Source organism: Takifugu flavidus, chromosome 2 (genome assembly GCF_003711565.1).
Source record: "Takifugu flavidus isolate HTHZ2018 chromosome 2, ASM371156v2, whole genome shotgun sequence".
NCBI lineage: Eukaryota > Metazoa > Chordata > Actinopteri > Tetraodontiformes > Tetraodontidae > Takifugu > Takifugu flavidus.
The window spans coordinates 3,900,347-3,925,452 of NC_079521.1; the positions used below are offsets into that span (position 1 = coordinate 3,900,347).

Here is a 25,106-nt window from a genome sequence, read left to right on the forward strand (position 1 = left end):
AAGGAAACACAGATCACAGGAACAAAAAAACAACAAAGCTCAGGCATTATGGGAGATATGGAGCTAACTGGCAGAGTAATGGAACGATGATCTGACTATTGACGGTGAGGTTGATGAGCTTAATAGAATCCAGGCGTGCCTCAGCTGCCACTCAAGAAAGAGGAAATAATCAGAAGGTCTAAAAGTTCTATGAATTGCTTATATTCTTTCCTTGTGTGTCACCTGTGTCATCAATGAAGAAGCCCCATAAGCACTGTGTGCTAATTATCGCTATCTCTTTAACTTTAGTTAAAAGGTCATCATGAATAAGCCTTTTTTTTAAATCCTAAAATTAACATCGCTGAAATTCACAACTATATTTTCATTTCTGATAGGTGTATTGGCTCCATAAAAGATGGGGCTAACTCAAAGGTGATTTGTCAAAGCAAATTGAGTTTTGGGCTAAAGTTTGTGCCACTTTCTGTCTGGGCAGAAAGTGGCCGTGGGTTAGCTGGTTTAGCTCATTTATTTTCATTCATTTATCATTCATTCATTTATTTTCCTTCTTGTTTTGTTCAGGAATACTCGATGTAGATTTAAACAGAATAATTAATGTTGTTTCCTCAGTATAACAACGAGAATGAATGAAGCTTAAATTAGCTTTGACTATTGTGGTGACTCAGCAACAAATAATGGAAAACAGAGCTCACCTCTATGTCTGAGCAACTGTACAAGTCTCTAATCTATCTCATACTCAGAGGGGGGTTAAGTTCATAAGAACCTCCCGGTTAAGATGATATACTATATCAGGGGTGGGGAACCCTTTTCATATCGAGGGCCATTTCAATTTTTATAAAGTCCTCCGAGGGCCATACTATTATGAACACATACCTAGGGATGCAAAAAAAAAGACAAAAAAAAGAGAGTCTATAACCACTGTGTTACTAAGTCTCATGATTGCTGCATTTGAGTTTGAATTATTTATTTAGCACACATGCATATAAAATCACCAAAAAAATAGAATAAAATGACAAGTAAAATATGTTTTCATGATCATACAAAACAATAAAAAGAGGTGCAGAGTTGAGGCAAGAGACCCGTAAGGGCCTGGTCGAGGCCTCTACTCACAAAAACTGCAATACAACAAGATAATCAAGAAAATAAATGAAAAAGAAAGAAAGATAAAGACAATAATAATTACAACTAGAAAGCACTCGGAGAGCGCAGACCTCCGCCAAGCACAACAATTCCTGGCATATTGTGATTTCCACCATAAATATTAGTCCTGCATATACTTTGACTACATATTTAGATTCCTTGACCATAAAAACATACCGTTAGCCACTGGAATCATAACAATATATGTCTTAGTTCAATAGTTATTCACGAAAGAAAATTCACGCTTTGAAACAATTTTACTTTGTACGGCGCGAGCGCCTCAGCGGCGGCTACGAGGCACGTTCACGAACTCTCCTTCGGCGTGAGGTTTCAGCTTCGTGGCTATTAATTCACTCACCACAAAACTTGCACGCGTAATATTCTCTCTGTCGGTACATGGTCGTGTGAAAGCTGCTTGTTGAGCCTCCAAACTCCGGCGAAGAGCATTAATTTTATCCAAACTCATCTGTCCTTTCAACTCATAGAGTTTAGCGTGTTTCGCTAGGCATTATTCGTCCGTGTCAATCAGTCCAGCCCACTACGTACATCACATGCTGTGTTCACTGACCCTGACCTTAACTCGGACGTAACATAACCGTCTGCTTTATCTCAGAAAACGGGAAAATATTTCCTCTTGTTACGAAAGAAATTACAGAATATGAAAGGCAAAAATACGCTACCGCTGCTACTCGCAGCTCGCAGAGTTTAGCGAACGGTCCCACTTTATAAGTGCACATATAAAATATAAAAATCTTATTGCGTTGCGGGCCGGTAGAAATGGTCTCGTAGGCCGTATACGGCCCGGAGGCCGGAGGTTCCCCACCCCTGTACTATATGAAGGCAGTACTCGTTGCAGTGGTCATTTAATTCTGTTTAATACACCCAGATGGATCCAAACAGAAACCGTGAATATCTTATTTCCACAATTATAGTTGGTCAAGCTGAACTAATGTGACAAAATCATTGAATCCACGACACTGATGTGTAACTATGAGTACATGGAATATATCAAATAATTTTAACCAGATTTATCGAAGTGAATTTTGCATTATTTACCAAGATCTTTATTTTCTCAACCTAAGACCCGACCTTATATGTTGGAACAATGGATGGAAATTTGCAGTTATAGCTAAATCTGATTCAGTCATCTATTATTTCTTGCTATTGATTAATGCTATTGCAAACTGTCACTTGATAATTTAAATGAATGAATGAACTCCAATTTTCATCAAGACACAACCTAGGCTCTGTTCATATAATGTAAATCAGTTAAAAAGCATAAGGTCTACAAACTCTTTTTAAACTGGATGAAACACATCTGAAAAGCCGATTAGCAATCGAGTGGAAAATGATGATCATTACAAGCAATCAAGATCAGCTTGTTTCCTTTGCAGATAAGTTAAGCAGCTATAATTACAGCGTAGTGTGCTGGGGCTTTTCTGAAGAAATTACAGGCAGTATAAACAGGGTTTAAAGCTGGATCTGTCCAACACCCAGCCTCAATTTTCTAAAAATTAAATACATTAATTGTTCACTGTTATATTGGATATAAAACTCATTAACTAAATATTGGATTAATTATTTTTGTGTCCTACATTTACTCTGCCATTATTGGTCTTGTATATTCACCCTCACCTCTTAATGTCAGGACATATAAAAGTAAAACCTGAGAACCATTAGACCATGTCCTGATGTCAAAATCAAATCAATCTTTATTTATGTAGCGTCTTTTACAATCAAAATTGTTTCAAGGCGCTTTCCAGAGTCCCAGGGCCTAACCCCAGACAAGCAACAGTGGCAAGAAAAAACTCCCCCTTAACAGGAAGAAACCTTGAGCAGGACCAGGCTCATGTAGGGGGACCCTCCTGCTGATGGCCGGCTGGGTAGAGAGAGGAGAGGGGGGAGGACAGGTAGACGATAGAATGGAGAGGAGAGGAGAGGATGGGCACAGAGCACAGAAACACATACAAAAACACACTATTTATACAGCGGGGCCGGAGGTCATCATGCAGCTCCAAAGGCGGCGATACCTGTAAATGAATACAGAGGGGGGGGCGAGAGCAGAAAAACTACACAAGAATCAGCATAACTAGTCTGCTTGATGAGGAGGAGGAAAGGAGAGGAGAGGGGAGGAGAGGAAACCATGACCCAGTGGGGGGGTGACAGAGGCCTGTCAGGTGATCATGTTTCCGCACCCCGGCAGCCTTGGCCTATAGCAGCACAGCTAAGATGTTAACCTAATGATTAGACGACCCCCTAAGTATGATAATTTTTCTGTCTATGATAGTAACTGGAACTACAGAGTTAGTAACAATAACCTTTTTCAAAGAGGTAGGTTTTAAGTCTGATCTTAAAAGTAGCGATGGAGTCAGCCTCCCGTACCTGGACAGGGAGCTGGTTCCATAGCAGGGGGGCCTGGTAGCTAAATGCTCGGCCCCCCATTCTACTCCTAGAAACTCTGGGAACCACAAGTAGACCAGCATTCTGAGAGTGGAGCGGTCTATTGGGCTGATAAGGTATCACTAGCTCCTCCAGGTAGGATGGAGCTAGGCCTCTGAGGACCTTGTAGGTCAAAAGAAGGGTTTTAAAAATTATTCTAAATTTAACGGGCAGCCAATGAAGAGACGCCATGACAGGAGTTATGTGATCTCTTTTGTCAATGCCTGTCAAAACTCTGGCTGCAGCATTTTGGATCAGCTGGAGGCTTCTTAAAGAGTTGTTTGGACACCCTGATAATAAAGAATTACAATAGTCCAGCCTAGAAGTAACAAAAGCATGAATTAACTTTTCAGCGTCATGCCGCGTCAGTAGTTTCCTAATCTTTGTGATGTTCCTCAGGTGAAAAAAGGCACTTCGAGAGACTAATTTAATGTGTGAGTTGAAGGAGTGATTTTGATCAAAAGTTACTCCTAAATTCCTCACAGAGAGACTAGATGTTAATGAGATACCATCTAGAGTGTTCATGTGATCTAATCTATCCCTGAGAGGTTCAGGACCAAACACCATGACCTCAGTTTTTCCTGGGTTAAGGAGGAGGAAATTTGAAGACATCCAGGACTTTATGTCTTTAAGACAGGTCTGGAGCTTCACTAACTTCTGTCTCCTCTGGTTTCATGGATAAATAAAGCTGAGTGTCATCAGCATAACAATGAAAATTTATCCCATGCTGCCGAATAATGTTCCCTAAGGGAAGCATGTACAAGGTGAAGAGGATTGGTCCAAGTACAGAACCTTGAGGAACTCCATGGCTAACCCTACTGTATGAGGAGGGAACACCATGGACATGAGCAAACTGGTATCTATCAGATAAATATGATCTAAACCAGTCTAGTGCTGTCCTTTTAATCCCAATCACATGTTTCAGTCTATGTAACAGGATGCTGTGATCAACTGTATCAAAAGCAGCACTGAGGTCCAGCAGAACCAGCATAGAGATCAGTCCATGATCTGAAGCTATGAGAAGATCATTACTAACTTTAAGAAGTGCTGTTTCTGTGCTGTGGTGAGCTCTAAAGCCTGACTGAAACATCTCAAACAGGCTGTTCCTTTGCAGGTGCTCCAGTAACTGAGTCACCACCACCTTCTCAAGAACTTTAGAGATAAAAGGAAGGTTGGATATTGGCCTATAATTTGCTAATACATCAGGATCTAGTGATGTTTTTTTAAGCAACGGCTTAATCACTGCCACCTTGTAGGACCGGGGTACATAACCTGTCACTAAAGAACCATTGATCTGGTCCAGGATAGGACTGCCTATCAATGGTAATACATCCTTCAACAGGTGTGTTGGGATGGGATCTAAAAGACACATGGTGGTCTTGGATTTCTGAATTAGTGATGACGCCTCAGAAAAATATATAGGGCTGAAGGAGTTTAAGGGCTCGTTGGAGAACCTGTATGTTCCCACAGTCAGCACATCTGGTGATGGCCCAGTTGTTGGGATGGCCTGGTTAGCTTTCTCTCTGATAGCTAGAACTTTATCAGTTAAGAAGCTCATGAAGTCTTCACCACTAAGGGAAGAAGGGATACGTGGATCTAAAACACTGTGACTCGTAGTCAATTTGGCCACAGTGCTGAAAAGAAACCTGGGGTTGCTCTTATTTTCCTCAATTAAAGAAAAAAAATAAGCTGTTCTAGCCTTGCGAAGGGCCTTTTTGTAAACTAATAGACAGTCTTTCCAGGCTACATGATAGCTATCTATTTTACAAGAATGCCACTTCCTTTCCAGTCTTTGCACTTTCTGCTTGAGGGTCCTGATATGTGAATTATACCAGGGGGCACACCTCCTCTGATTTACTATTTTCTTTTTCAGGGGGGCAACAGAATCAAGCGTGATTCTCAGTGAGGTTGCTGCACCTTGCGCAATAGAGTCAACCTCAGCAGGGCTAAGATTATAATGATTGATCCCTGGGGAAACACACAGTGGTCCTGGGATCAACGCAGGGATTGATTCCTTAAACTTTGCTACAGCATTATCTGAAAGACATCTGCTATAGTAAGACTGTTTTCTGAGGATTGAAGAATCCTTAATCATAAATGTAAAAGTGATCAATGAATGGTCTGACAGGAGTGGGTTCCGAGGGAACACTGACACATGTTCTACCTCAACACCATAAATCAGAACTAGATCTAAGGTGTAGTTGAAGCAATGAGTTTGTTGGTTTATCTGCTGGAGGAACCAACTGACTCAAGTAATGAAATGAAGCCATTTTTAAAGCTGTCATTTACAACGTCTACATGGATATTAAAGTCTCCAATGATAATGACTTTGTCCGTTCTAAGGACCAAGTCAGACAAGAAATCAGAGAACTCAGAAAGGAACTCTGAATGTGGCCCAGCAGGGGGCCGATATACAACTTCATTTAAGCTAACATACTCCTCCTCCTGAAGCCAGGTCTCAGTAAGACAAAAAAAATCAATGTGATGATCCGCTATCAGGTCGTGCACAACAGGGATTTACACAAAAGAGATCTAATATTTAATAGTCCACACTTAATTTTGATATTAGTTTCTCCAACTTGTGCTTTGGTATTAAATTAAATAAGATTATGGTGATTGACCGCTCCCCTGCTCTGTGCTTGGTGAACTTTTAACCGTGGAACACAGACTACCTTTATAGTGTTAAATATGTTATTGTTGGTGGATGAGGGTTCTATGGAAGCAGCAGAGAGGTGTGTAAGACTACAACTCTGTTTGGTCCAGACCAGGATGCAATCAGAAACAGGCTCCATGAGGGTGGCCTGAGGGCCCAACGTCCTGTAGTGGGCCCTGTGCTCACTCCCTGGCACCATAGAGCTCGATTGGTATTTGCCATAGACCACCAGAATTGGCAACTACGCCACTGGTGCCCTGTGCTCTTCACCGATGAAAGAAGGTTCAACCTGAGCACATGTGACAGACGTGAAAGGGTCTGGAGATGCCGTGGAGAGTATTATGCAGCCTGCAACATCATTCAGCATGACCGGTTTGGTGGTGGGTCAATGATGGTCTGGGGAGGCATATCCCTGGAAGGACGTACAGACCTCTACAGGTTAGATAATGGCACCCTGACTGCTATTAGGTATCGGGATGAAATCCTTGGACCCATTGTCAGAACCTACGCTGGTGCAGTGGGACCTGGGTTCCTTCTGGTCCACGACAATGCCCGACCTCATGTGGCTATGCAGGCAGTTCCTGGAGGATGAAGGAATTGATACCATTGACTGGCCCCCATGTTCACCTGATCTAAACCCAATAGAACACCTCTGGGACATTATGTTTAGGTCCATCCGGCGCTGCCGGGTCGATCCTCAGACTGTCCAGGAGCTCAGTGATGCCCTGGTCCAGACTTGGGAGGAGATCCCCCAGGACTCCATTCGTCATCTCATTAGGAGCACGTGGGGGCCACACAAACTACTGTGAATCATTTTGAGTTGCTACAATGACATTTTGGCAAAATGGACCAGTCTGCTGCATCATTTTTTCACTTTCATTTTTGGGGTGTCTTTGATTCCCCCCTCTAAAGGGTGATCATTTTCATTTCTATCAAATTATGTGGCATCATTTTGTTACTAATACATCACCTACTTTTTATCAGGAAAGATATTCAAGATCATTCCTCCCATTTAGATCTGATGTGTTTTCGAAGTGCTCCTCTAATTTTTTTGAGCATTGTGTATATATATATATATCCTCCACCGATATATATACATACACACAGAAAGAGAGAGATGTGATTTGAAAGATAAATGCCAGTAGACCAGGGACCCCCTATTGCATTTGTGAACAGAAAGATCAAATGCTGTGTGTGGCAAGGCGTTTTCAGACCTTGCCTGAATCTGTGTTAGGAGAGAAGTGTTCACCCAGGGGGCAGAGCACACAACACCTCTACTTTCATCATCAGCACAATGCTCTCTTTGAGCATACCATGTTAAACAAGACTTGTATGAAAAGCAGGCAGCCATTCTTTCTGAAGCGGTGCCACAGGATTTTGTGCCTTCAAGCTCGGGAATATTTTAAAGCCTGCCACCCTGTAGTTAATATAGATTATTTGGGCTAACAGTACTAAAGTGATATATACATGGAAAAAACTAAGCTACATTTTATAAAATTCAGATGTGATCTTGACCTTTTCTATAGGATGAAAAGGCATTAGCAGGCGCCGAATGTGATTAGAGTTCTTTCAGGATTCTAATCATGCTTTACCATTTCCAATATTTTTTCAAAAATAAATTATTTTCTCTACTCTCTATAAGATACTAACCATCCACCATGCCAATTCCAAAAATAAAAAACACAACATTTGGAATTTTACATGTAAAAGAAGATATACTATCAAACAGCATAGATGTATTAATGTCAGACAGAAATTTAAAAAAAATAAAAACTGTAGGGTTGTTGTTGCCTAGTGACAGTACAAATGGAGGAGTTGATCATGTGTGAATTTCTTAAGTCTATTTAAGATTTTAAAAAAAGAAAAATCATTATTTTCTCATTCTGTCAGTAAAGATGCTGTAGGTGCGCCACCATGTCACCTTCTGGCAGACTCCAATAACTGTAAATACCAAATAACCCAAGATGTTTTCTCCCCATCTCTTTGTCCAAATATATCTTGAGAGATTGATGCAGTTGGTATAGGATGATTTTCTGTGGGTGGCTCCGATAAATATTTGCATACTGTGTCTGACAGAACAAGTTTAGTGCTAAGACTGTGTTGCTCTCTTAGTATGAAGTAAAACAGCAGTTAAGATAACGGAAAGTGCTCTCTTATATTTTAATAATCATCTTCTTCTATTCATGAGAAACAATCAATAACAATGATAATTTTTCACTCCACAAAACAATATGATGGCCCTTTTATAGTCTTGATGAGAACAATGCAATTGATCAGAATTGTAAAATCGAATCTTGTTGCGATGCACAAGCATATCAACACTGATTTATTTAATCTCTCATTCATTGATATCTGTCCAGTTTACTCCTTTATTTATACAAGCTCTATACATATTGAGCAAGTGTCAAAGCAAGGCATGCATTTAATTTGAAGGACGACAGATCGCAAGAAGCTAATTACCATGCAGGTCTTCAAGGCTACAGACTGTTTCTTGCTTTGACAAAGCAGAGTTTTGGTGTCTGATAGTTCAAGAAAACATCACTCATAAGAGACTAAGATATCACATAAACATGATCATTGGTGCACACATTTTTTGTCATTTTTAAATATTTTCAAATATTTCTAAAATGATATCTCATGAGAATAGTAAATGACTGAGGGAACAAGAATAGTCAAAATATTTGTAAAAAAAGAAAAGTAAAAGTGCTTATTTGATGAAGTGTCTCAGCTGAAAATCCTGCACACATTGTCAGTACAAGAGCACACAAGCTTGTCTAATGAACAGGCCACGGGGAAGCAGCAGTCAAGACTTTTTATACATAGAAGAGTGGTGCATGTAGCAGTAAGGCTGTTTCCCAAGGGTGCTTACATCGACACTGTCAGAGTCACTGCGACTTTGTTGTCAAGGTCAAGCAAACCGACCAGCTGCTATGGCTCACTGCTGTGCAAGAGAGAGCAATAGTCCTCTATCCATCATGGCATGATACAGCCCGAGTGTGATGACATAATGCTGCTGAGCCGGCAAGGCTCAGCTGTGTCACAGCAGGAAGGACATGGCTTTCATTTGGCATCACTGTTGAGGTTTTTGGCTTCACTAAGTCATTTGAATTTAGGTCCATGTAACAAAGGCGGATGACTTAAATTTATTCCTAGATTATATTCAACATATTATCAAAAGAGGTCTCGAGACAAATCTTCCAGGTCTTGGTCACGTTCAAATGCAGGGAATTTATTCCACTCCAATCAGCAAAGTTGGCAACTAGTGTAATATCATACTTATCCTATCCCTCACTTATACATCGCATCACTCTAGAGTGGCCAAATTTTTGGTTACCTATCATCACAGAATATCACTGGTAGGATGCCTCACATGTTGTTTCCAGACAATTAACAGCTTAACAATGACTTTACTGTTGTTCCCATTACAGCTATATGAGCAATGATACCTTGGGAAAATAAGATGCTTACTGTGAGAGAAACAGCGTGTCCCGGTAGACAAGCTTTCATAACTGCCGCAATAGATAAGCCAGCACAACCTTAATGAGTCCAATAGAGGATCTTTAAAGACTTGCATCAGAGCCAATATATAATTCTACACAGAGGAAGGTAATTTGCCTTTTTGTGGTTAGCTATGAGTGTAGTGCTCCTCAACAAGAGCTGGAAAGCATATGGTTTTGTGCAAAGCCTGAATTAGGACACATCTGTCAGTGCTGCCGACAGACGAAGTCTTTAAAGATGGGTGTCTAAAATATATACAATGAGTTTCGAACAACAATGTCTGATGACACAACAAAGAGCTTGGATACTACAGAAAACAGTTCCACTTTACTGGAAAGGCTTTAATTTTAAAACGAGGTCACTTGTTTCTGGTGTGTTAAAGCTATTGCTCCTTGAATGACTTACTGTCAGTTACTGGGTGCTCTTTGGTTGCCAGGAGTAGAAGAGTCTCTTCCATCACTCTAAAAACTCCTGTCACCCATGTTCCTGTCTCTGAGTCTTCAGAGGATACAGATGTCTTTTCATGGTCAAGTGCATCTGTACGGACAAAGTCATCTCCCAATGTGAAGGACACAAATCTACAGATTTCAAATCAGAATGGCAGAGTTAGCATACGCTGTGCTTGTTCTATAGATAACTTTTATCGTTTCTATATTGCAGAGTATTAAATTTTTAAGTCCCAGGGAAGGATGTTAAAAAGTTAGACAAATTAAATTAGACCGATTCATTCAATCTATGATTTGAGAGATGAATTTGGAAATGCTGTAGTGATATACTTAGATGTAGATGTAGGCAAAACTGGTGGCTGATGGCTGTTTGGTGGTGTTTTCGTACAATGTGAAGGACACAAAAGTCCTGAATTGGAATTTAACTAAAGTCAGGTGTGTGTGTTTGTTTTAATGTTTAAAGAATAATTTACAATCTCAACTAGCTGAAATGTTGTTAGTGGCATCAGTTTGTCATCCACATTGTTTGGGATGTTTGGAATCTATATGTTTTTCTATTTGCTTTCATCCCTTCATTGTAAATCAAATCAAATCAAATCAAATCAAATCAAATCAAATCAAATCAATCTTTATTTATATAGCGTCTTATACAATCAAAATTGTTTCAAGGCGCTTTCCAGAATCCCAGGGCCTGACCCCAGACAAGCAACAGTGGCAAGGAAAAACTCCCCTTTAACAGGAAGAAACCTTGAGCAGGACCAGGCTCATGTAGGGGGACCCTCCTGCTGATGGCCGGCTGGGTAAAGAGAGAGGAGAGGAGGGAGGACAGGTAGAGGATAGGATAGGTAGGAGAGGAGAGGGGTAGAGGAGAGGAGAGGTAGAGTGAAGGGGAGGTAGAGGAGAGGAGAAGGAGGAGGAGGGGAAAGAGGAGAGGAAAGAAGAGGAGAGGAGAGGAAAGGAGAAGGAGAGGAGAGGAGAGGAGAGGAGAGGAGAGGCACAGAGCACAGAAACACACACAAAAAATATGCACAATCACTTCAACGGGGCCGGCGGTCATTATGCAGCTCCGATGGCAGTGATACCTGCAAATAGATAGGGGGGGGAGAAGCAGAAAAACTACACAAGAATCAGCATAACTAGTCTGCTTGATGAGGAGAGGAAAGGAGAGGAAAGGAGAGGAAACCATGACCCAGTGGAGTGACAGAGGCTGTCAGGTGATCATGTTTCCGGACCCCGGCAGCCTTGGCCTATAACAGCATAGCTAGAATGTGACCTAATGATTAGACGACCCCCTAAGTATGATAATTGTCTGTCTATGATAGTAACTGGAACTACTGAATTAGTAACAGTAAGCTTTTTCAAAGAGGTAGGTTTTGAGTCTGATCTTAAAAGTAGCGATGGAGTCAGCCTCCCGTACCTGGACAGGGAGCTAAATGAAGTTTAACATTTCCAACTGCGGTCCATCCAGTCAGAATCAGGGTCAGCATAAAGATTTACATCTCCACATGGGAAGAACACAAGGGTAAACAGATTACATCTTAAAACATTGCCACTCTCAGAGGTTACAGCGATGGATGGACGGATGTAATTCTTCCTCTTAGGTGGGTAAATAACAGCAGATGAAAGTGGGGTTAAAGACAAAGCACAAAACACACTCAAGCATAAAGATTTGCTTTTTTTACAAGATAGCAAAACAAAGCTTTAGAAAGGCCTGGGAGTTTCACCAGCATGGTAAAATGGCTATAACAGAAATAACAGCAATTAGCTCATAAACCCCACAGGCTATACAATGGTTTATGTTTTATGAATCAAAATACAATAATTAATGGTTAATTAAATGAAGATTGGGGATTGGGGTTGTTATCCTCTTGATCCAAATGAGAAGATCTATATGTGAGTGAATTAAACCAGCCTGTAAGGCTATAGTCCTTAAATAATTCCTTGTTTTCAACAACATATAAGACACATCTGTGCTTATGTGACTTGTGTTTTTAATATACTAAAAGGATTCACCACATTTAATTGTGTAAACTGTATGAACTGTTTTCATGTACTGATATAAAAGAAATCAGTATAAAATGCATGTTTTTTTAGGAGAATGTTGTCATTCTACATATGATATTTCATCAGGTGTACATTATGCTACATAAATACCTTGGGTATAAATACTGTTGGCGATGGTACAATTGGATATCTATAACAATAGTTCATATTCATCATGGAAAAAATGAACAGGATTTTTACTCCTGGGCCTAAACTGCACAATCATGATCAATTAAAAGATTAAGCAGTGCAATATATTTGTGAATTATTCCATTCTGTTATTCATTATTCCATACTGTTAAAAGTTTTCATTTTCCAGTATAAGGCAAGACTAAACCATACAAAGCCATACCATTTCCACCACAGATTTAGCTAATGCCATGAGCAGACTATGCAAATTTTGTCCAATTATGACCCGAAAGACACATTGCGGAAAGAAATTCACTGTATTGCCCAATTATGAGTGATAGGGTCAATGCAGAACAAGTGTTTGCCTTAGTGTGACATAATTGACAATCAGGTGTTCAGAATGCATCACGACCACAACAAGGAAAGCCTGGTATGTCAGATTTTTCTTTTGTTTGTCTTTTGTTTTTCTTCAGAGAGAAACATGGCTGTGCCATGGGCTCACCAGTGTTGCCCGTAGTACTTAATCTTTACATGGAGGAATGGAGAGAAGAGCTTTGCGCTCCTTCACAGGAACTGCTCCCGGCCACTGGTATAGATATGTGGATGACACATAGATCAAGATCAGAACACTGGAAGTAGAAGCCTTCACGGCCATCAACACAATGGTCATCAACACAATGAAAACATCCAATTCTCCCGCAAGAGAGTTAGAGGAACAAGTCTGGCCTTCTTGGACATTGCCGTGCAAATCGAAGGTAACGCGAGTCTGAACAGATCTACAGAAAACCCACCCACACAGACCAATGTCTTCTTTTTGACTCCCCCCACCCACTGCTGCACAAGCCAGGTCTCATCAGAACCTTATACCACCAGGCCCAGAATGTTCCCACCAGAACAGAGGGCTACCCTGGCTGGTTTTTCATCAAATCCGCTAAAAGGCCAGGAGGAGACACAGAAGAATCAGCCAAAAAACAGAACAACATCATCATTCCATACATTGCAGGACATTGCAAGCCCCCAACACCCTGAGGAAGAAACTCATCCAAGCCAAGGACAAAACACCAAGACACAAACAAAGTAAAGTAGTGTATGCGAGGAATGCTCAGACCTGTTCATTGGGGAGACAAAACAACCACTTCACAACCCCATGGCATTACACAGAAGAGGCAACTCCTCAGGCCAGGACTCAGCCGTTCACCTGCATCTGAAGGACAAAGGGCACTTGTTTGAGGACAGCGATGTACAGGTTTTGGCCAGGGAGGAGAGATGATTCAAGAGAGGAGTGAGAGAAGCCATCTACATCAACCTGGAAAGAGCAGGTGACTGAGGCTCCTAATGTGTTAATGGCTCCTGAAGAGTATAAGTATCTGGAACTCCCAAACAGTCAGTTAGAACTGATGAAACATATTGGACGAGACGTGAAACATCTTCAAGAAATCTCAGTTTACTCAGTTAACTAATGGAAAGATTTTCCAGAATCAACTTGCTAAGCTTACCTGGAATTAACTACCGTATTTTCCGGACTATAAGTCACACTTTTTTTCATAGTTTGTCAGGGGGTGTGACTTGTACTCTGGAGCGACTTATATAAATACATTATTGCAGAATTTCAAATGTTCATTATTTTCACACTGACAATCACAAGAGGGTGCTCTAGGCGCGTGTACTGAGGAACGAGTTCCTTTAGCGATGCAGAAGAAGAAGCGGTGCTTCGTCTATGGAGTTAGACTTGATTGTTTGGTAAACTTGCTCGGATGTTCTTTATGCTATAGTTATCTGAATAACTATTAATATGTTACATTAACAAAGCAGACACGTACTCAGTTCGTACGTTAGCATACCGTAACGCTATTGCTAATCCCATGCTAATGGATTGCTAATTGCCTTTCAAGATGAAATGTATGTTCTTGGTCTCGCATTTTATCAAATAAATTTTCCCCCAAAATGCGACTTATTGTCCAGACTTATATATCTATTTTTCTTCTTTATTATGCATTTTTTGGCTAGTGCGACTTAAACTCCGGATTGACATATAGTCCAGAAAATACGGTACTTATTCTCCAAGAAGCCCAAAAAACCTTCCTCTGTTTGGTTTAAAACATTAGATTGAAGCATCTACAGGTTTTTTATGTGAAAAAGCAACAACCAAGAATTGATCTAAAGAAGAAGAGAACAGAGTGGATTTGGGAGGTCTGGAACTATTAAATCCTAATAATTATTTTCTTGCCAACAGAATACAATATATTTTAAAATGGATCAACTCTAACATGATTCAATTCATCTTTATTTATATAACAACGGTTACAATCAAAATTATTTGTAGTTGCTTTTCCAAAACTCAAAGGGACCTTCCTGATGATGGCTAGCTGGGCAGAAAGGAAAGAGAAGCAGGTAGGACAGACAGAATAGAGAATAGAATTTCATCAGACATGCCAATACATTAATTAAACAGAGGTCTCAAAACTAGAGCTGAGTGCATACATACATACATACATACATACATACATACATACATACATACATACATACATACATACATACATACATACATACATACATACATACAGTGTGTGTATATATATACACACACACACACACTGAAGGGGCAAGGGGTCCCCAAACCTGGTCACTGGTATTGACCTGTATGATGTCTGCGGGAGGGCTGCTGAATGGTCCAAAGCCACCTTAATGGGGAGTAAGTTCAGTCCTGCAGAGAGCCTTGCTGGGACCCCATGTTATACAACCACACAGCAGTGCAAAAAAACACCTATCCCTCCTTCAATCAATCAATCAATCAATCAATCAATCAATCAATTTTTATTTGTATAGCGTCTTTTACAATCAAAAATGTTTCAAGGCACTTTCCAGAATCCCAGGGCCTAACCCCAGACAAGCAACAGTGGCAAGGAAAAACTCCCCTTTCACAGGAAGAAACCTTGAGCAGGACCAGGCTCATGTAGGGGGACCCTCCTGCTGATGGCCGGCTGGGTAGAGTGAGAGGAGAAGGGGGCGGACAGGTAGAGGAGAAAATAGGTAGGAGACGAGACGAGATGAGACGACAGCAGAGGTAGAGGTGAGAATAGGCACACATACTCCACATAGAGTACATAGAGAAATACCATATTTTCCGGACTATAAGTCGCACTTTTTTTCATAGTTTGTCAGGGGGTGCGACTTGTACTCCGGAGCGACTTATATGTTAAATTAATACATTATTACAGAGATGATGGAAATAACCACCTATAGCATCCATTTTTAATTCTCTTCCATGTAAAGCAATTTAATACTGTAATAACCTTTAACAGTAGGATTTGGGTCTGTTTCCTTCCTGATTCAAATAAATGCTAAATGTCATTACTATATTTGCTGGAATTTCATAATACACCAAATTAATTCTACTACACAGTTCACAATTGGTTGTAAAGAAGGAAAAAAAAACCTTATCACAGTGGTACCTACATTTTTTAGACTCTTTCCTTACATGTGATCCTAATGATGAAAGGTTTGAACCGGGGAACCACCATTAACTATATGGGTGTGGCTTTCTGGGTCATGCATGTATGAAGCCATGTTGCATTGTTCCAGGAAAATAGCAGATCTGATTCAAAACAGACAGAGGCTATTGAAAAATTAATAATTATCAGTGATCATGAATTAAAACAATATGGCAATTTAACACAGGCATAACCTTACCGTAAGTACAGGCATAATCTGAATTTGCTGTTAAACTTGGCTATGGGGAAGTTCTCATGCGGAAAGTTGAAAGCATGGAATTCATGAATTCATCTGGGCAATTTCAGAATTGTAGCTCAAGTCCCAGAGTATATTAGAGAGAGTTGAAGTGACACTCCTTCAGAGTGTAAAGAAGAGCTGACTTGAGTGTAGGACAGCAGTCGAGCTTGTAGCATATCCTGTCAATCCCTTGGCATCATTAGGCTGTGTGTGATGTGTGTCAAAAGCCTCTCCACAACCTCGAGAGAGACAAGAAAAATACCCTTGACCTGAAAATGATGAAATAAGTGCTACTGAAAAATAATGACATTCAATGAGCTGAAAGTCACATGCTACGGAAAACATGGTGTGTTTAGGTGCTAAAAGTGAGGTGGAAAACACCTGAAAAAAGTTGTATTTCGACTAGTTATTTCATACCATTTTTATCAAGGCATTTCACAATGAAAATGCTGGGTGAAATTGTGCATGTAACGATATGCAGAGCTCTTCCCCTGGCACACAGCTGAAGGAGTAGTATAAAAGAGCCCCCGTGGGCAGAGAAAGGTATCCTGTCACAGTGGCTTCAAGCTTTTTTTACATGATTAAATAATGTTCCCGTCGAGGTTGGAGGTAAAAATATGCAACTGTTTCTTGTTCTTCATGAATGACTTTGTTTAGTCTTCTATTATCACTCATATGCATGTTTCTGGATCTGTTTAAATCATTCAGACATACAGAACCCAATTGCAGTGTAATATTGCATGTGATAAATTGCAGAGATTCCATAAAGACCTTCCTGGAACTAAGCCCAGTCAATGAGTTGCCTAAAATTAATATTTAATGCAGGATTCTGTCCCGTCTCCTCTTGAACTACAGTGAATTAGTAGCCAGATGCCAAACAGACCCTGGAAGATATTAGAGTCAAATATATGACTGCTGGCCAAGTGGAGATATAGCCCATCATTTTACTTTTTTCTGGAGGAGACAGGTTATCTTGTGTCCCTGACACGATCATGAATCGTCTTGACCCAAATAAAGCCCTACCAATGCAGATCACCTCTGTCTGCAGACAGGTGCTCTAAAGGTGATCTCACCACTTACATCAACTCATTGTCCTTCCTGGTAAATGAGGGCAGCAGAGAGTGTATGAAGTTAAAATGTGTCAAAGAGTTTTGGCTTGAAACCTGATACATTCATATCCTGTATATCAACTTCACATAACAAAATAGCACTCTCACACCCAGAGGTCCCTGATTTATTCTGGCCATTGTAATTTATTAAACTGTTACACATACCCATTTATCATAATCAATCTATGGGCAGCTGGGCCAAAAGAACAGTTTTAGAATCCAGCTGAGTTATTCCATTACTGAGTCTCGAAGACATTTGAGGAGGAATACATGCAAGTTGTACCTCCGGGTGCTATTTTTATGTTGCTGTAATGAATCGTTCATTACATAAAATCTATAGCATACAAAATCATCTGTGGTTTAAAGCAGAAAATAAAAAAATAAAAGATGAAATTAATTAAGTGGGAACATATAAACATATTCCTAGCAACAGATCAAGCGAAGCAGCTGTTGAGAACATACGGAGATTAAGTATTGAAAACAACACGGCCGCTGTGTTGTGTTCTCATCAGACAAATCATGACGTTTGTCTAGAAATCAAAAGATGTTCATTTATCCTATTCTGCACTCTTTGGGTGCCACATAGCTGGCAAGAGCCTGCTGCGGGCAGACTTTGAATCTATTGATTATGAGTAACATCAGAGTTGGATGAGCGATGAGCAGTGAGAGGAAAGAAAAGATGAGTGTGCCATGAGGGGGTTGTTTGTCTTTCAGCCCAGGAGATATGTCTGGATTCACAACCTCCAAAATTCATCAGAAAGGTTGTATTTAACACTACATTTTCATTAAAGTTCATTACATAATCACTTCCTTTTAAAGATTCTGGAAAACAAATCCTTTGAATTTGACATTTTCTTTCCTTCTTGTTAAAAGTATCTCACTGGAGTTGTGCACAGTTTAGGAGAGTGCATTGTAATGGGTCTCAATTTGATAAAGGCCTAGTGAACTGTTTCTCTTCAATTATTTAAATATAGAATAAAATGTCCAGCTAATTTCAGATTCCATGTCCTTAGTAGCAAACTTATTCACTGCCCAGTATATTTTTCACCCTTACAGATGCAAAATAGTTCACACAGATCGTTTATAACGATGTCTGTGTAAATTCTCAATCATCAAGGTCATCGTTATCCAAGATAGTTTTCTCTGTCAAATGGACTGTGTTTCTTTGACGATTGTTTATCACATATTTTCTAACCATGATACCACACGCAGTGTAGGACTCAGAGTCCCAGCGGAGTGGGGCTGCAGCTGCTGTTCTGGTGCTTCTCAGATCTTCAAGACTTGGGCGATGTGTTGGCCCACTTACATACAGTTTTCTGAGTTAAAAAGCCTCTACAAAAAGACGCTGCTTGTGGTACAGTGGATAGCAAAATGCTTCCTGTGGGTCTGAATTAGTGTTCTTGGACTTGTACCCAGAGTCCCTGCAGCCTCTGAAAGCTGAGAAAAGACATTTTCTTTGCTGCCTAACACCAGCAGAGGGGGATGTGCTCAAGTCACGAACAGTGTCAGAGCTGTGTGTATGAACAGCCACACCCTGAAATAGGGAGCGACTGAGAAAACCCTTTCATGGATTAATGCTGCAAATGCTTTTAAATGTATTTGAAAGAAACAGTAATTTGACATTTGCTCTGAGGATCTTTCGCTAAATTTTAAGTTTCATATTTGAAAATTGAAAGTAAAAATGGTCATGTGGATAGAGCTATTTGATGTTTTCAAGATAAAAAGAAAGGTTAAGAAAGAATTCTTCGGGACTTAATGAATTATGCACATCCACTGTCTTTTGATATAATCCCTCAGGGATTTTTTTTAAATTACAGCTTTAATATTTACAGCTCATGCGTCTGTTTTAAAAAAGAATGAAAATGTAATAATGTGTGTAATAATAGTGTGCTTTAGATTACGATAATTGCTGTTCATTGGTTGGGTGCTGTACTTTTTTACACAAGACTATTTGGGTTAAGGGCAACTTGTAGATGACAAGGATAAGACCTTGAATCAGTGAATTTAACAATCGCGGTGAAATCGTTTTAAGGACAGCAACACAGAGAAAGCGGGCTTCTAACACCCTGCAGATGAATTCTCAGAACTGGGTGTGTGCCACATCCCCAGAAATAATCCAGATTTACATCTGAAGTACAAATTCTGAATCCAGCTTAAACAAATCACAGGCAGATGTGCCCAGTAATTTGCAAAATGTCTGGAAATCATCCACAAGCCAATCCCACATACGCAACTGCAGTTAATATTAGTTAATAACTTATTCATGATTGATTAATATGGCATATCTATGTGGCGCATCTCTGATAACAGGTCTCGTTAAACTCTGCCGCCTCTGCCGTAGCTTTGTTGCGTTTATTAGAGCTGCGCGCATCCTTTCGGGGAGTATTCACTTGCAACGCGCCACGATCCTGTAATTTGGTGAGGGAAGACTCATATAATAACGACGAGACAGGGGCTAAGCTATATAAGACGAGTGTTCAGTGAATTTAGATTTAAGGAGACACTCATCCTGCTCCCGGCTCAGACTGCTCCACTCCCGCGCCCAATCGAGTCGCGGGAGGAAATCCATCGCCCCATATCTATCCGTATCAGCATCGCCTTGAAGACAAAGAGATCGCAGCGAGTGAAGATGTGCTCCAAAGCCAGGAGAAGCTAAAAGCTGAGTCTTAAACTCGCTACTGCTGCATCCGTGTCGCCGGGGGGGAAACTATAGGCACCGGTCCTTGGAGATCCTTCAGGGATGCTCGAAGATGTGAGTAAAAAGCGAGAGGATTGGTGATTGGTCGTACTCAATGCTGTCGAGATCGGGTACGACGAGTTATGTTTGCCTCAGCCAACGCATCAGCGAGGTGGCATCAAACTTGAAGGCAGCGTTGTTTTCCGCACAGTGGACGCGTTCACGGCGTCAGGGAGCAAACTTGCATCATTCATTTCCTCGTTCAAGAGGCGGGCGCGTTCTCCGTGGTGCTGAAACAGGGAGACTCATCAAATATAGGAAGAGGGAGAGGCTCTCACTTCATCTGCTGCTTTTGTTCTTAGCATCGTGGCATTCGGGAGCTTCAGTAAGGTGAGTTCCTGACAACCATTGTTCATTTACATTCACGGATGGGCTAAAACTTTACATTTTGGTCTATTGTGCATGTTACTGTCCTGTATGTGTAGGCTTAACTGGAAGTTTCAGGCACTGGGTTACCTGTAACTAACTCATGAGTTGGTTTAGTTTCCATTTACTGTGGAAAGAACTGACCCATTGCTGACCTGTTGATCTCACCCTTAATAAATTCTGAACCTAAAAAAGCTCACTTGGTTTACAATCAGTTGCGTCAAAACACATCTGATGTTTAATACTTAGCGATGTGCATTGTCGTTCGGTATATGTATGTTAGTATTAACCTCAATTCAAACACAGATAATAATTATGGAATTGATGATGATGATGATGAAGGTGGTTGCTGCTTTGAAAGACAGCCATTGTTTTTTGTTGAAGCTCTTTCTTACCACCCATACATTGAGAGAAAGATCAGATCTTGCTCTAAAATAGCTGTTAGCGACAATAAGACGTGGTCCACTTATATTCGCTGTTTAATGCAACCCGAGGCTGCTACATGAGAAAATGCTTTGTTTGGGGAGCACATACAGAAAAGACTGTTAATATCAGCGATTGAATGGCTCAATTTGCCCCTGTTTCATAAATAAATGCACATACAGTTATAACACTTTTTCTTTTTAAACTCCATTTTATGGAGGTCAGAAATTCTATAAATAAATAAAAATTGTTGTAATTGGCTACAAGAGTCACTGCTCAATTCAGTATTTATTTATCAGCTTCTATAAATTTTGAGCCCACCGTGTGTAGTGTTCACTCAGAAATTGGAAAAGATAAAGACGGACTTTGTGTGTGGACTTGTTCTGGCCACAGGGGACTGATGTGTTCACTGAACTACAAAAATAGCCACTGCATTGAAGCTGGCCCAGGCATGTGTTTTGTATTATGTCATTTTTATTTCACAAATAATTTGCTTCATCATCTAAATTAGATCATTAAGCATAACACTGACTTTCCCGTTCTTGCTCCTCTCAGTGCTGTCCAGTAAAATTCAAGGGAAAACCGAAGGCCCAATACAAACTAAAGTCATGTGTTATTTCATGATTTTAATTGTTTCCAAATGCATTATGGATTTTGGTAGTGAGCTCAGAAGGAATGTGTCAAAGTTGAGGATCTGCAGGATCTTAAACAGTCTTGTAATTGGAAGCACTGTGGCTTACTTGCTAATGAATTACCCCATCAAGCTGAGACAGAGAGTGGGTGTCACCCAAGCAGAGCAAAACCCCTTTGAAGTGGGGAATTCATGAGTGAATGACTTGCGGTTATTTTCAGAGTTCACAGAGCCAAACACACTTTTTCCAGTTCTTTTCAGGGAAAATTTGCTTTACTAACCTTAAATCCATACAGCTTTTGACAACGGGAGCGTCTGCACTCCAAAAATATCTACTTTTCACTTATGTTTGCATATAAAATAATCTATTTTTCAACAGATACAGTAGATCTAAAGCCTTTTCCTTGCTGAAGCTAATTGAAATGTGATTTAAATGTATGAGTTTCTTTGGCTTTATAACTTGTGTGGTCCCAGTAGAGAACAACATAGTGTAGACATATAGCATGCTTTTAATCATATTTGTAGACATCAGATTTAAATGGGAAAATCCATACAAGAGACAGAGCTATCTTAAATAATGTGAGGAGCTTGAATTAATTGATTAAGGCAGACTTAATCTAAACTGAAATAATTTGATATCCCTCCCTCATGTATTGGAAAAAGGCTGTGATGAGAACATAAACGAGGTATAATTGCTAGGAAGGTTTCTCAGATGCTTTAATCAATTACTGTGCCATCCGCCATCTGAGAGATGATGAGAGCAGGTGTCATTGAGTTAGAGTGAGGTTTCTTTGAGGTGGGAAAAGTGAGACTCAATGACTTCACTCAGCTGGGTCACTGGACACACATACACAGCAGAGCTTTGACGCGTATAAATTGTGCTTGAAGATGCTGCAAAAAATCCTGGGAGGCTCAGGGGCTGGCAAAGGACCAGCAGAGCGGGGACATTGCACTCCAGATGGCCAAGAGAGGCCAGAGAGGAAGAGAGATGTCCAAGCCTAGCTGGGAGTAAAGGAAGGGGGGGGGGGGAGGTAGTAAGAGGAAAGGAGGTGTGGGAGGAGAAGAAATAAGAGAAAAGATGAAGGAGCTTGTATGGTATGTGCATGTGTGTGTGTTGAATGAGTGACAAGGAAGCAGGAAGGGTTGGAGACAGAAAATGAAAGAGAGAAATAAAAGTGCACTGTGTGTGGGAGGGAGAGAAAATGAAACTGGAAGAAGCGAGTATTTGTGTGTCTCAATGTTTGTACGTGATTGCAGGGAAAGTATTACTGTGAGAGAACAGGCAGAAAGGACTTTAAAGAAAAAATAATCTATAGGCGAAAATAACAGTTTAAAAGAAGAGCTATGGAATTTCCTGTATCAATATTTCATTAAAAATTATCAGAATATTATCAGGCATGTTTCCACTGTGGGACTTCCTAGTAAATACTGCGAGGAGGAATTTTACTGGAACCTTTTAGCTCATGTCCTCATGTCCTCTTGATGATCACATCGCTGTATGGTAGGACCCCTCGGTGACATTGTGCAACAGGTTTGACATTGACGTCACTGGGGCCGACCACCAAAGCAAAAATCATTACAAAGAAAACAACCGGGTAACATGGTAAACATGGAAGGAGATTAGGCAGTGTTATTCTAATTCTGCAGAGTTTTTTTGGTCCAATCTTCTGCTGGCTTCCGCCTCATATGGTGTTCTAGGGTTAGCCAATCAGCACTAAGCAAACCTCAGGGCCCATCTGAGTACCGACCCGGGAGCAGGGCCTCCATGAGACTCTGCAAAAGTTCCTGTAAATTCAGGGAAGTTTCCTCCAGTGAACACATGCACCAAAAGCTTCATAAAATGATCCCAAAGTTCCTCCAGTTGAAAGCGCCGGTTGTCTAGTCCCCAGTTAATATTGTTTATTAGCTGATGAACTTTTTTCTATTTCAAATTAACTTTCTTTTTTAGGTTTTCTGCATCTTTACTTTAAATTATTTTTGACAAAAGAGACTTTTTTTAAAATATAATTCCCTGACATTTTAGTCTAAAATATAAGTGTGTCAGGTGTGAGGTCACAACTGTATTTCAACAGCATAATTCCTTCGGAATAAAAATCATTGTTGGCTTTGTGTTTTGTGTGGAGAGACATATAATTAATACTAATCAAGGTACTGATAACGTATAATAAGGTGTGTAGAAAATTACAGTTATACATAATATGAGTCATATAAACTTTGGGATCTATTTCTTCTCTCTTCTGTTCTTCTTCCCTTTTTAAAGCCACCTGAGAATAAAAAAAAACATTGCAGGCACACACAGCAGCTTCTCAGAAGCAACTTTGTCTCACTGTTTCCATTTACAAAGTCACTAGAGAACAGACGGGGAGAGAGAAAGTCTGCTCTTTTCACTCAGCCACATCTGCTCTGTGATGGAGTGGAGCATGATCTGCACTTTGATCACAATAAATTATTCCTCTTCTAGGCTATAAATATGGTGTGTCTTCAGTAGCAAGGCTTTCTCCACCTCTACTTAAACAGGGAATCTGCTTGCCTCAAACTAGCAGAGTAGTGTTCTCCTGAGCGGGCCACTGTGGGCATACTGCAGTTCAGCTCTGCTTCCTTTATATATAACAGCCCTCTCCTCTCTTATGGTTGCTTCTAAAATCAAAAATACACTTGCTAGTGGATAAAATATCCACTTTGAGTGAGTTTCCAAAAAAATTGCAAACTGTGTAAATAAAGTATTTTCACACATAGAACAGAACACCAGTCTTGATTTCATGACACTTCTGTACAGGTTTGATTTTAAAGCCTTGAGTTGTTTTTAGACTAGGATTTACAGTATTTTATCAGTCTAATAAAAAAAAAAGAAACAGGAATACCACCCACCCAGATAGAGGCAAGGATTAATCTTGGCCAAAGATCATCCGTTGGTTTTCTTATGTTGTTTTTTTATGATTTCAGTCAATAAAGAAAGTGTTTGATGTAAATGCATAACTTGAGGAGTTTCTGTTGAGCAACTGTGCATCCTTTCATTTTCTCTCTATAACTTAAGTAACAAATGAAAAAAGACATTTCAGAGAAGCTTATTGTTTGTGTTTATCCCGTGATTTACATCAGATTCCTAAACTCGTAATGTTTTGTTCTCTTCCATTCTCTGCATGTGTTTATACACTTTACACAATATGTTCCTCTGTTCTAAAGTAGATTTACACAGAGAGAAGAACACCATTCTTGATTTCATGCAACTTGAAATTCTGTACCGGTTTGATTTTAAATCCTTGAGTTGTTTTTAGGCTAGGATTTATTTGATCATTCTAATACAAAACCGGGAATACCACCCACCCAGATAGAGGCAACTAATCTGAGAACGCTTGATATTTCATTTCCGATTCTCAGAAGGATCTGACTACTAACAATTGAGTGACTTGATCAAAATGCTTCTGATGTGTCAGGAACAATCTTCTGCACAATTCTTATATAAGGACAAATAATAACTACAGGCTGTGCCTTTATGAAGAAAAACATACACCCAACCTAGTGGTGTTTATATGTATATACTACATATTCCAGCAGGGAAAATAGCTTCCCATGCAACCAAATGTCAAGTGTTGAAACTTGTTTTTCAAAACCCTAAATGTTTCTAGTTAATAGTTCTTCTTCTTGCCAAGGTCAACTCACATCCCCTTGGGTTTTTTTCCCCTTCCTGTTCTTGCACCTGTCACATGATCCAAACCTGAAAATGGAAATAATTGAGATTAACATAATGCTTGAAGAAAACAAC

The 25,106-nt window shown here is 40.1% G+C and overlaps 1 protein-coding gene across 4 annotated transcripts in view; it reads left to right on the plus strand.

Moving 5' to 3' along the window:
- Positions 1 to 19,484: 19,484 nt before the first annotated feature.
- Positions 19,485 to 25,106, plus strand: part of LOC130521865 (carbohydrate sulfotransferase 8-like) — a 152,770-nt gene continuing 147,148 nt past the window's right edge. Inside the window, exon 1 of one of the 4 annotated variants that reach the window (XM_057025700.1) lies at positions 19,485 to 19,938. Coding sequence is in view for 2 of the 4 variants with exons in the window: in XM_057025698.1 (XP_056881678.1) it covers positions 19,979 to 20,253 (275 nt within the window). In the remaining 2 variants the exon portion in view is untranslated. Of the gene's footprint in view, positions 20,254 to 25,106 lie in introns of all 4 variants that reach the window. The other 3 variants (XM_057025698.1, XM_057025699.1, XM_057025701.1) reach the window with 3 other exon arrangements.